Source organism: Pinus tabuliformis, chromosome J, assembly GCF_031772625.1.
Source record: "Pinus tabuliformis cultivar Carrire ecotype Pingquan chromosome J, CPIR1, whole genome shotgun sequence".
Taxonomy (NCBI): Eukaryota; Viridiplantae; Streptophyta; class Pinopsida; order Pinales; family Pinaceae; genus Pinus; species Pinus tabuliformis.
In genome coordinates this window covers 1,015,701,226-1,015,713,639 of record NC_142295.1, presented here as the reverse complement: position 1 = coordinate 1,015,713,639, position 12,414 = coordinate 1,015,701,226, and the positions used below count along the sequence as shown (strand labels likewise).

The following is a 12,414-nucleotide window of genomic DNA, read 5'->3' as shown; positions in this document are numbered from 1 at the left end:
ACAGCAGGGACATGCAAACCATGATTTCGTGTTGTTTGGGTTTGACACTAGGCTCATAAGGCCTCCTAAGTCAAGCAAGGAAGCCCCTCTCTCTAGCGAAGGAAGAAAGACCCTAATTCACTAAGGGTACTCTCCACACGTGGAAAACTAGGGCAACAGAACATCAGAACCGTCATACACTCAAGAAGGATCTTGGTTGGTCAAAGTTGAAGTATACTTGAGCAAGGGATAGAAGAGGAACACCTCATCTAGAAGATTCACTCAAGGAAGGTCTATCTCTAGACAAGAATCATAGTAAGAGAACGAAGTGTCGGAAGAAGGAGGACAAAGTGCCGGAGAACAAAGTGCCAGAAGAAGTGCTGGGAAATAAGGTGCAGAAAGAAGGACTTGAATTGTGCTTGGAGGATACTCTTGTCAAGGGTCTAGGGTTTGGCATTGATTAATAGAAGCTTTAATAAGAGAAATTCACTAAAGGGTTTTCCTCTCAAGAGAAGAGAGGTTTTGGCCCTGACAGATTGACAATATCTTGTGTTCTTGTTTTATATTCTGGTAGCAGTTTGATGAAGTACACACATATGCACTAATAAGAAGAAGAAGAAGAAGAATAAGCTAATAAGGAAAAGTAAAAATGCTCCACAAATTGTTATCAAGTAATTGAAGAATCACTTTAAAGTTTATACTACTTTGCCCTAGATTCTTCAACACGGAATACTCTTCTCATTGATGCTTCATCGTACTTGCTTGTTTACATGCTTCAACTTAGTAGCCCATGATGACTTCATCCTGATATGGCTTCAACATTGCTTTTTCTTTTGCTGGATGGCTTCTTTATCACGACATCTTTTGTACAGTAGAATCAGTTATCTGTACCTTTCATATCTCCAAGGCCTTCATAAGTGTCAAGGGTCCTTCCTTCCTTTGTCAGAGTTGTCGTGCCTTCTTTCGGGAGATATCTTCAATGATTCCTTGTCAGATAGTGATTCTTTGTGATCATGGTGTTCTTCACATGCTTGATCTCTTTCTTCATTTGCTTCTTCTTGGATAGATAGGTCAACCACCTTATGATCCTTGTGAGAGCACTTCTTCATTGCTTGCTTCTTGGAATAGTCATCATTTCTTCTTGCTTCTTAGTCAGCAATCTTATACTCCTTATGTGAGCACATCCTTTTGTTGACCTTTATTGCATTGTAGTACATGCCTTTGAGCATGCCATTGGTGAAAGAGATTCTTTCCTATTTGATCATGTTATATAACTATTCCCATGACTCAATAATATACAAATGATAACATGACTAAACTTTGATGTCTTGATTCTTCGTTGATCATCTTAGCTTCATTTGGTTGTCCTTGGTGTGGCCCTTCTTGCTTCATCTTAGCTTGCCTGCATATCATCCTTCTCTTGAACCCCATGAGTGGGATTACCAATAAGACATCTGCTTTGGTTCACGAACCTTCTTTTGAAGATTCCATCATAGGATCTTAAAACCCTTGCCTTGCAAATGTTTCTTTTCTTTTGATGATGGAGGTCTTCTAAGATTCTTAATCATGATCAATGTTTCTTTCATTGTGGATGAGGTCCTATGCTAGGTATGCTCCTTCTACATGAATATCTTGAGCTATATCTACCATGCTCCTATATTCTAGAAGATATTTTTAACCATGCATTTTGTTCTCATTATAAATGCTAGTTCTTTATGAGTATCTAGAACTCTATGTACTCCATCTTTCTAGATTCTAGAAGATATTTTTAGCCATGCAATTTTTATTTTATTCCTACATGCTCCTATCCTACTCAAAACCCTGAAAGAAGACTTGAAGTAAAGAGTTTGACTTAGTCATAGTAGAGATCTAGAGGATCTTCCTTCTTTTGCTTCTTTTTTTCTTCTTTCACCTCTTGAGTCATGTGAGCTTTTTCCCTCTTTCTTTTGTTGTTGTTGTCCTTCTTAAGCTTAGGACAATTCCTTTTGTAGTGCCCATATTCTTGGCATTCATAACATTGGATTTTGGACATGTCTTTGTTGTTTGGTCTTCGTGGACCAAATTTGCCAAGTTTCCCCTTTCTCTTGGCCATGGTAGGAAATGCTTGCTCCTTTGATCCCACATCTTCTTTTGATTGAAGTTTGGTTTCCTTTGTTTTGCATAGGGACCACATTTCACTGAGTGTGGTTGCTTCCTTCTTGGCATATATGCTTGATGTGAAGTTTCCCCAATCCTCAGGTAGAGCATTGAGTACTACAATTGTCATTTCTTTGTCAGACATGACTTCCCCAAGCTCTCGAAGTTGATCTCTCATCTCAAAGATCTTCATGAAGTAGGGAGCTATTCCTTCCTTTGATATCTTCATTTTGTACAATTCATTTCTTAGAGATATCACTTCTTCGGTTGTGGATACAGAGAATAGCCCTACTAGCTTATCATAAATTTCTTTTGATGTTTCAAATTTGGAGACATAAGGAATGAGAGAGTCTTTGATAGATTCTATTAGAATCCTTTGAGCTATTGTCTCATCCTTATTGTACTTGGCTAAGGCTTGGGTTTGTTCCTTAGTAGGGATAGTGATATTCCCTTTGACATGTTCTAGAAGTTCATTCTCTTTGAGAATTAAATCAATCCTCTTCCATGCAAGAAAGTTATTGGTACCTACCAATTTATTTCTTTCCTTGCAAAAAGATATTGATGTATATTCAGAAGGGGACATGTACTTACTTGATAGATTTTGAAATGTAGTTGACTTCTTTTCTCTTTTAAGCCTTGATGGTTTGCTCTCCTTGAATCTTGATGTTCCTCGAGATGTCTTCTCCAATGGGCTTGCTTGATGATGAGACTTGCTTAATGATTTGTGGCTTGATGTAGGTCCCTCTTTGATTTGCTCTTCTTTGTAGGTGCCTTTATAAGGCTCTTCTTTTAGCTTTGTAGTCTCCCTTGATGAACGAGTGATGATAGACCTTCTTGTCCTTGATGTGTTAGAGACTTCTTGGCTTGTTTCTTCAACTTTTGTAGTTGTTCTTCTTTGATGAGTGTTCTTGAGATGCCCTTTCCTTGATGTGTCACCTTAGCTTTGATACCATGTTGAAGAATCGAGGGCAATAAGGTGTAGAGTGATTCTTTGGGACTAGATAACAATTTGTGAAGTCTTTTTACTTTTCTTGTTAGCGTAATCTTCTTCTTTTCTTATTAATGCATGTGTGTGTGCTTCATCAAACTGCTATCAAAAGATAAAACAAGAACACAAGGTGTTGGCTCTCTGCTATGACCAAAACCTCTCTTCTCTTGAGAGGAAAACCCTTTGGTAAGTTTTCTCTTATTGAAGCTTCTTTCTTGAACAATGCCAAACCCTAGGCCCTTGATATCCTCCAAGCACAAGTCAAATCCTTCCTTCTTCCTGCACTTTGTTTCCTGGCACTTCGTTCCTGGGACTTCGTCCTCCTGCTTCTTTCAGCAACAAGTGATGGACCTTGTTTATGTGAGCTCTAGAAGAGACTTCAATCTTTGGTCCTTGGTGAGATCCTTCACCAATGACGATACCTTCCTTCCCTTGATCCAAATTAGCTTCTTCTTGAGGTGTAGTTGCAGACTTGATATGGCTGCACTGCAGCCCTAATTTCTCGCACGTGTGGGAGGTTTCTCCTATGCTTTGGTTCCTTTCTTCTTCGCTTGAGAGACTCTCTTCTTCGCTTTGAGTAGGAGGCCTTATAAGCCTAGGTTACTAGCCCAAACAATGTGATATTTATGACAGTTATCTTGCTTCTGTAATGACCGTAAGGATACTTCTGTTTCTCATATGTGTGACTGTTTTCTCCCCTAGAAAACAACCCTCTTAACTTTGGCCTAGTCTCCACCTTGTACGCTGCACTAGAGGCTCCCTTCCTTGTCACTTTTTCACCCTTTACACGTTCCTTTTCTTCACTGATTTTAGAGGCACTTTCTTGATGTTATGAGGGAGTGGACAACCTCTATATATAGAGGACTGTCCCTCCTTTAGGCTGACTTGTAGGCCGACTAGAAGACTGCAAGCCGACTTGACATATTTAGCTCGAATTGCTTCTTTGGTGGTGTCACATGCTTGGAGGAGACTTTGACTTTGCTTGGAGGTATTCTCTTGACTCTAATACATAATCATACATGGTGTAACATGCCCTTAAGGCCTTCAACATTTCCTTTTGACTATTTGACTCACCTATAGCACTTAACATGTGCTAGACCTATTTCAATGAGCAAGAAACTCATTGATATATATTATAAAAATAATATTTCTTTTCTTGAATAAGTACAAATATCAAAAGTACATTTATGAAGACCGAACCTAGTTACATTTCCTTCAACATTAGAGACATTAGCACATGCCAAAGCCCACTATGGAAGGGCATGCCATTATGAAGTGCCCACCTATTATCGATGGTTTATAAGCTCTATAACTTGATTTCTTTAAATGAATCGTTGTATTGGAAGGCTAGGGGATGCATTGGATCTTATGTAGGATTGCAGATGGTCTCCATTTTGGGTTTGGTTTCCCTATACGAGGTCCTAACTCTCTAGAGGGCTACATTGGCACATGTAGGGTGTGTGTAGAGAGCCATGGGCTTCCACAACAGTAGACAACACTCCATGGATCCTGGATAACCAAAGACACATAGAGATTGCTAGAGATCCACCTATCGGACAAGGAAGATGCACCTGGTTCACCATGCCCAACCAACCCCACAGTTGTACCTGCACTTGGCAGATGACCCGGGACCTATATGATGATGTGGCATCACTTACATCATAATTCGAGCCCTTGCAGATGACGTACAGGCATCTTCGATCTACTTGGAGTACTTGGAGATCCATGAGGTTACTTGTGTGCCCCCACATCCATTAGGAGCAGCACAGGTTTATTATTTGGAGAACAATGGGCCAACCCTTTGTCCACTACTTTTGGGATATCTATTTTTGATTATGGCACCTTTGGACTTCATTAGGCTAATGAGTTTGATTTGATTATTTGGCCTAATTAAGCTCCAAATAATAAAATAATGTGCAATAATAACATCCCTTGGTGACAAGCCCACCAAGATAGCTCAATAACATAAAAACAAGCCAGCTCAATAACATAAAAACAAGCCTCTCAAGTGGGAAAAATAATCGAAATAATGAGTCGTTGGGACTTTGAGGAGGCCTAACGAAGTCCAAAGTGTGTCATGGTGAGAAGATGGACTCCAAGACATAATGGACAAGGGGTTGGCCCCTTGTTTTCCAAGCATGTCACTGTGGTGCTCCCAAGTGGGTGTGGAGCCACAAGAAGATTCTCATGGGTCTCCAAGTGGATCGAAAATGCATGTAAACCATCTATAAGGGCTGAGATGATGACATAATCCCTCCCTGTTGTCTCCTACAATGAGACACATCCTCGTCTGGACCCTGGAACATCTGCTAAGTGTATGGTGCAAGTGTGGAGCCGACTGGGCATGGTGAACTAGGTGCATCATCCTCATCTAGAAGGTGGAACACGAGCAATCAATTAGTGGTGTTAGGGATCCATGAAGTACTCTCTGCTATGGTGGAGGCCCATGGCTCTCAATGCTCACCCTACAAGTGCCAATGTGGCCCTCTAGAGGGCTAGGACTTAGTATAGGGAGACCACGCCCCAAATGGAGACCTACCTATAATCTTGCATAAGATCCAATGCATCCCCTTGCGCTCCAATACAACAAATCATCAGAATAATAAAGTAAGAGAGCTTACAAATCATGGAATCAATGGGGCACTTCATGGTGGCATGCCCTTCCATAGTGGGCTTTGGCATGTACAAGTGTCTCCAGGCTTAATAAGGGATTAACCAAGGACCCTATTAGGTGGTTTCAGCATTTAAAGGGGGTGACATGTCCACGACACATCCATCAAGTGGTAGGTGACATGTGATATAGTGCTGGAACGGAATGGGGATCAAGGGAATGCTCCGAGCCACATGTCATGGTACAAGGGTAGCTACGATGAGGGAAGCCCACACTTGGGTATATGAGTGTAGGATGGAGCAAATTTTGGTACATGAGTTACCTAGGCCTTTGTTTTTCCACCTTTCTTCATATGCCTTTTTCCTTTGATTGTTTTTTCTTTATAATTGCTTGGGGCTCCAAGGTATGAGAGCATGATGCGCTGGATATAGCAGTAGGTACCCCTTTTTAAGGTGGGGCATTTCATTGCCCACCAGGGGTTGGGACAATCATGGGTTCCTTAATGTGGAGGGGGCTCATCTAGGGCACATAGGAACCAAGGTGACGAACATAGATAAGGGGTAGAGCTTATGTTTGGCTTTTGCCCACGTGCTAAATTTGTATGTCCTGTGCATCTTTTGCATTTTGTGGTACATTTCCTATTGAGAGTGGCCAAATTATGCTTTTTGTTTTCTTTTTAGTTGCGTCAACCTTCGAGGCATTGTTCTAGGCCCGACCTAAGGTGTGGACAAGGGGAAGGGGAGGCTAACCCTATGTGGACCTAGTGGACACATGTGGACCCGGATGGGAAAAATGATGAATAGGGTTAAAATGAATGGAAGGGAGTGATGTATATGGTGTCGGGAAGCAGGACCATGCAATTAAAATCGAGATTTCCCATGTAGTGCTAACCCTAAAGCTAATGGCCAACAAAGGAGATCCCACGGGACTAAGATACAAGGCTAATCACCAAATCAGGCATAGGAGACAAGAGTACAAACCTAGCCTACTCTTTCAGGTGAATCTCCCCACAAATCCATGCCCAAAAGTGTCCATGATAAGTAAGGAAAATTACTCAACTATACCAATGAAAAGCCATACCTTTAGGGTCAAGAGGCCCACCTTCAAACATATGATCATAACATATGGGTGAGGGACCACATGGCTGACTTAGGTGGTGGAGACAATGGCACATCGGGCTATCTAGTGGCTACAAGGGGCTGCTGGCTGCCGGCTGAGGACCATCTAGGAGAAAAAATTTCTCCTATGCATACTACCCACAGGTGGTGGGTAATAGAGCCTATCCATTTGTCACCTATGAGCCATATACTTAAAATATAGGTGACCAATACTAGGAAGCCTCCCTTGTGGTGAAAGTCCACTAAAGAGCAGGAGGTGGTGAGTTGTGGTGACAGTGGGCCTCCACCTCATTGCTGTCCCTTGGTCTAGGTCATCTTGTGAGTCCTCTCACAAGACTTGCTAGATTTTGAGGCAACATGTCTTCTAGTGTAGGCATTGAGGAAATCAGAATGTTTAGCCTCTCTATTAAAATCCTTCCTTGTGCCTCGCTTTCTTCTTCATCTTGCAGTTCTTAGTGCATGAAGCAACCAGGAAGACCAAAGGGTTGGTTCTAGCATTACTTTGTAGGTTTTTGTGAAGTACGTAATAATAATTAAAGGGTTGGCAATTGGCACTTTTGGTTATGAAATTTGATTATTTTATGTAATTCTTTGCAGTGTAACAAAAATTATAAAGAGGCAGTGCTGAACTAATGATCACCTTAATGATTTAATGATAAAAATAAGCATCATATATATGGGGAAATGCTATACGTACAAGCTGTTGAAATTCCGTAGGAATTCATAGAAAATAAAGGACAATGGTGTATTTTCAGTGCTAAACATGCTCCTCTTGGTCGTGACACACACAATCTTTCCATGGGTGTCAAGATTGCAAGGTTTCCATTGAGCCTCTACTTTTGGAGATCCATAGATTATGATTTTAGTATTATGATGCATCCCACATAACTTGAATGACTGGAGAATATATATTTGGTTTAGATGTTTCTCCTCTTGTGACTCTTCTTTCCTCTGATATACAGGGAACTCAAACTTCGAATTAGGGAGAGGCACTAGTGGCAGTGACTGGAGACCAAGGCCTATACCTGGTCTTGAAGGTGTTCGCATTGTTCAGATAGCAACTGGGGGGTTTCATTCCCTTGCTCTGACTGGTAAATTTCTCTTTTAGTTGAATGCTTTCTCACAAATAGTAAATTGCATAAAGTCTAACAATATATAAAATGCTGTGTAAATTCATGAACTTTGTACTGTGTAGTACTACTTTCAGTTATCTGTAGCATGTTTAGATTGAGATCAATGTTAATCTTTTACTAGTGCGTAACAATATGAAAGAATAATGACTATGAGAACATGAATTTGTTTTTGTGATTGATTAAAGTATTACTCTCTTTACTTTGAATTTCTGTTGGAAGTGAGAAGTCCACTTGTAATGGCATTATGGTGGTATATTGAATTGAAATAAATAATCTGTTTTACTATGATATTCAGATGATGGAAAAGTGTTTAGCTGGGGACATGGTGGACATGGGCAACTGGATCATGGTTCTGTTCAAAATGGACGGGTTCCACAAGTTGTTGAGGCTTTAGCAGATGAGCATATTGTTTATCTAGCCTGTGGAAGTTTATCATCTGCTGTTGTTACTGGTGAGAAAACAGTGCAATTACTTTTGTTGACAGTGTTGAAGTTTACTTGTCAGTGTGCCAAATTCTTGAAAATGGCCTCCTTAGTTTTTGGAATACATTGACAAATGATATGGTTTTTTTTTTCAACTGTATTGATGAGCATAAAAAGATATTTTATCCACCTTTAGCAGACAATTTAAGAACTAAGTCATTTTTAGTGCTTCTCATGTGGGAAATTATATTTAACAAGAGTTCATTCCAGGCAGGATGCATAAAAAGTTGAAATTCTACTTTCATCTTCAGTCTCCATCTAAATAAAGTCTTGATCAACTGTTATCAAACAAAAGGTTGGTCCTCAAAGGTCAATGCCTTAAGGTCGTGATCAGCCCTAGAACTAATAAAGGATTGGTCCTTTAAGTCAGCGTTTCTAAACTTGGTCAACTCTGTCTTGGACTTGGTTAACTGTGTTGGTCAACTTTGACTCAGACTTGGTTCAATTAACTACATTGGCCATAAACTGAGTGAACTTGATCCTCTGCTTGGGTTGCTAATGAACTGGTCCAACTCAGCCAAGTTGGTCAGCTTCCTCACCACAGCACAGGTTTTAAGAAAATATTTTTTTCAAAAATTATACCTAAACCATAAATCCTATCACCCTAAACCCTAAATCAAACTATATATATCCCTCACCCCCCCCTCCCCATGTTGAAGAATCTAGGGCAATTAGGTGTAGTGTGATTCTTCTTCTACTTGATAACAATTTGTGGAGTCTCTTTCCTTTTCTTGTTAACTTAATCTTCTTCTTCTTATTAATGCATGTGTGTGTACTTCATCAAACTGCTACCAAAAACATAAGAACAAGAACACAAGATGTTGGCTCTCTGCTAGGGCCTAAACCTCTCTTCTCTTGAGAGGAAAACCCTTCGGTAAGTTTTCTCTTATTGAAGCTTCTTTCTTGATCAATGCCAAACCCTAGATCCTTGACTAGAAGGTCCTCCAAGCACAAGTCAAGTCCTTCCTTTTCTTTTGCACTATGTCTTCCCGGCACTTTGTCCACCACCTTCTGGCACTTTGTTCTCCGGCACTTCGTCCACCTTTCGGCACTTTGTTCTTCCTTTCACTATTAGTAGTCTTTCTAGAAGAGATACTTATCTTTAGTGATATCCTTTAACTAAGAATATTCCTTCCTTTTATTGAGCAACCGAGTCCCTTCTTGATGTATAATGGTAGGTTTAGTGTGACAGCACTGCAGCCCTAATTCTCGCACGTGTGAGAGTTCTTTTTGATGTTCTATGGCTCCTTTTTTCCTTCGCTTGAGGTCCTTCTTCACTTGTATAGGAGGCCTAGTTAGTTTGTAGCCCAAACGATGATAGATGAGCAACTTTAATGTTGCTGCTGTAGTGATCGCAGTCAGCCCTTCTATTTGTCGCACGTGTGGCTGCAATTCATCCTAAAACAGTCCTTTATTCTTCGGTTATATTTCCTCCTTCTTCACTGCACTAGAGGCTCCTTCAAACTCGACTTTTCCACCTTTTATTTGACTGCACCTTCTCGCTGATTTCAGAGACGATTTCACTATCTTTGGAGGAGTGGACAGCCTCTATATATAGAGGACTGTCCCTCCTTTAGGCCGACTAGCTGCTTCCGGACTTCCTTTGCTGCGATGGGTGCTTTTAATGGTGCCATTGCTTCTTTTGATGGTGCCTTTGCTAGGAGATTTGACTTTGCTTGGAGGTGACTTCTTTGACTCTTATACACAATGTAACATACCCTTAAGGTCTTTACCATAGTTCTCTTGACCTTTTGATTTACCTATAGCACTTTAACTTGTGCTAGACCTATTTCAATGAGCAAGAAACTCATTGACATATATTATAAAAAATAATATTTATTTTCTTGAATAAATGAAAATATCAAAAGTACATTTATGAAGACCGAACCTAGTTACATTTCCTTCAACACCCCAAACCTCTATTTTGCTTGAAACCTCTCTCATTGAGTGTTTGTGAGCATTTGGTTGTCCTTGAGGAGTCAAAGGAATTCGTAGACTCCAACCCAGAGGACGATCTTGTTGAAAAAGTGTAACTAGGTTCGGTCTTCATAATGACATGTAATTGTGATTTTTATGTAAGAGATGTAAAGAAGAAAAATAAAATTATTGTAATGCTTGCATCATGGGTTTCATGAGAAATTTTTTTTATTTTAATATAAGCTCCCATTGAGAGCTCTTAGGAATTTTTTCATTTAGTCAGAAAAGTCTAAAGAGTCATTGTCATGAAATGAATACATGTTACACATTGTAAAGAGTCACACTTGTCTATGTAAATTCATCCTCCAAGACCTTGTCACTAGCCCTCTTTAAGTCGGCCTACAACGAAAGAGATTATTCCAAAAGATGATGTCGGCCTTCCTCAGGTGATCATGTTGGCCTAAAGGACATGGGCAAACGAGTATATATAGCAGTGCTCGGCCTCATTTGGAGGCAAGCAATTCGATCAAGCAAGTCTACAAAGAAGTGCGAGAAACATACTAGAAAGAACCTCTATCTTAGCGAAGCAAGAGAGAAGGAGAGTGAAGTTTGTTGTGGACTGTTTTGGAGTAGTATATCCTCCCACGTGTTAAGGTTGCAGACCTGAAGGTATCAAGAGAAGGTCGAAGGTTTGCAGCTACATTGAGGTGATATTGTTTGGGTAGAAGACCTCGCTAGAAGGAGCTGAGTAGAAGTGCAATAAGTCTCTCTCTTAAAGAGGCTATTCAAGCAAGCGAAAGAAATCGAGGGTTTCTATGGTAGGACTGCAGACCTATATGAAGACACTGAGATTCTCAAGGAAGCCAAAAAGGGGAAGAGGAAGGGCAGTGTTGGAGAGGAGGCTAGTGACTTGGTCTTGGGAGGACTCTAGTGTCAAGGGTCTATGTCATGGTCTTGGTGTTCGTCAATTGAAGATCTATAAGAAGAATTTTGTTTGGGTTTTCCTCTCAAAGAGTGAGAGGTTTTGGCCCTGGCTGACAAGCCTATATACTGTGTCTCTTGTCTCTCTATTTGTTCATGATATGATAATTGTCTTGATGAAAAGAACATAATAATAATTACAAGAAAGAGAAGATCATAATCAAGAAGCAAAAGTATATCACAAGCAATTACCATAAGTAGAGAAATCACCTAACTATTGATGCCCTAGATTTCTCAACATGGTTTCAGAGCTAAGGTGCTAGAATCAAGGAGGGGCATCTAATCAAGAAGACACATAAGGATCAAGGTTCAAGAAAGGGATCAAAGCAAGTCAAAGAATACCTAGCAAGAGATCGAAGAAAATCTACCTCAACAAGAGTCTTGGAATCATCATCGAAGAGGAAGCAGAAAAAAAAAGACCAAAAACCCTAAAAGCATTTCCGAGATCATCACTCATTCATCATCTTCAAAAGGGGTTTGTAAAACAAGCTCTCTCTTATCAATCTTTCAAGGAATAATCTTCTACTATTTACATCAACATCAAGAGTAAGGAGGAAGAAAGTGGAAGAAGCAACATTTACACAAGTAAGTATATAACTTCATCTACAACTATCAAAATGTCTTTTTGCAAGGAGAGCAACAAATTGGTTGGGGTTTCAAATTTCCTTGCATGGAAGAAAAGAACAAACCTAAACCTCATTGAGAATGCAGTCATGGATTACATAAAGGGGTCAATAACCAAACCTTCCAAAGAAGATACTCAAGCACTTGCTAAGTACATGAAAGGGGAAGTGAAGGCTCATAGGAATCGCATAGAATCCATCAAAGACTCTCTTATCCCATATGAATCAAAATTAGACACTTCAAAAGCAATATATGACAAATGGTAGAGTTGTTTTCCGTAAGTACTACAGGAGAAGTTATCTCTCTAAGACAAGAACTCTACAAATTGAAGATCTCAAGGGAAGAACGAATAAGCTCATATTTTATGAGGATTTCAGAAATAAGAGATCAACTTCAAGATCTGGGTGAAATGATGTCTGACAAAGAAATGGCCATTGTAGTATTG

At 40.0% G+C, this 12,414-nt stretch overlaps 1 protein-coding gene across 2 annotated transcripts in view; it reads left to right on the top strand.

The window, feature by feature from the left end:
- The window catches only part of RUG3 (Regulator of chromosome condensation (RCC1) family protein), a 239,951-nt gene that overhangs the window by 152,286 nt on the left and 75,251 nt on the right, over positions 1-12,414 (top strand). For both annotated transcript variants that reach the window (XM_089378940.1, XM_089378941.1), the window contains exons 4-5: positions 7,795-7,923; positions 8,261-8,416. In XM_089378940.1, coding sequence (XP_089235066.1) covers positions 7,795-7,923; positions 8,261-8,416 — 285 coding nt within the window. The remainder of the gene's footprint in view (positions 1-7,794; positions 7,924-8,260; positions 8,417-12,414) is intronic.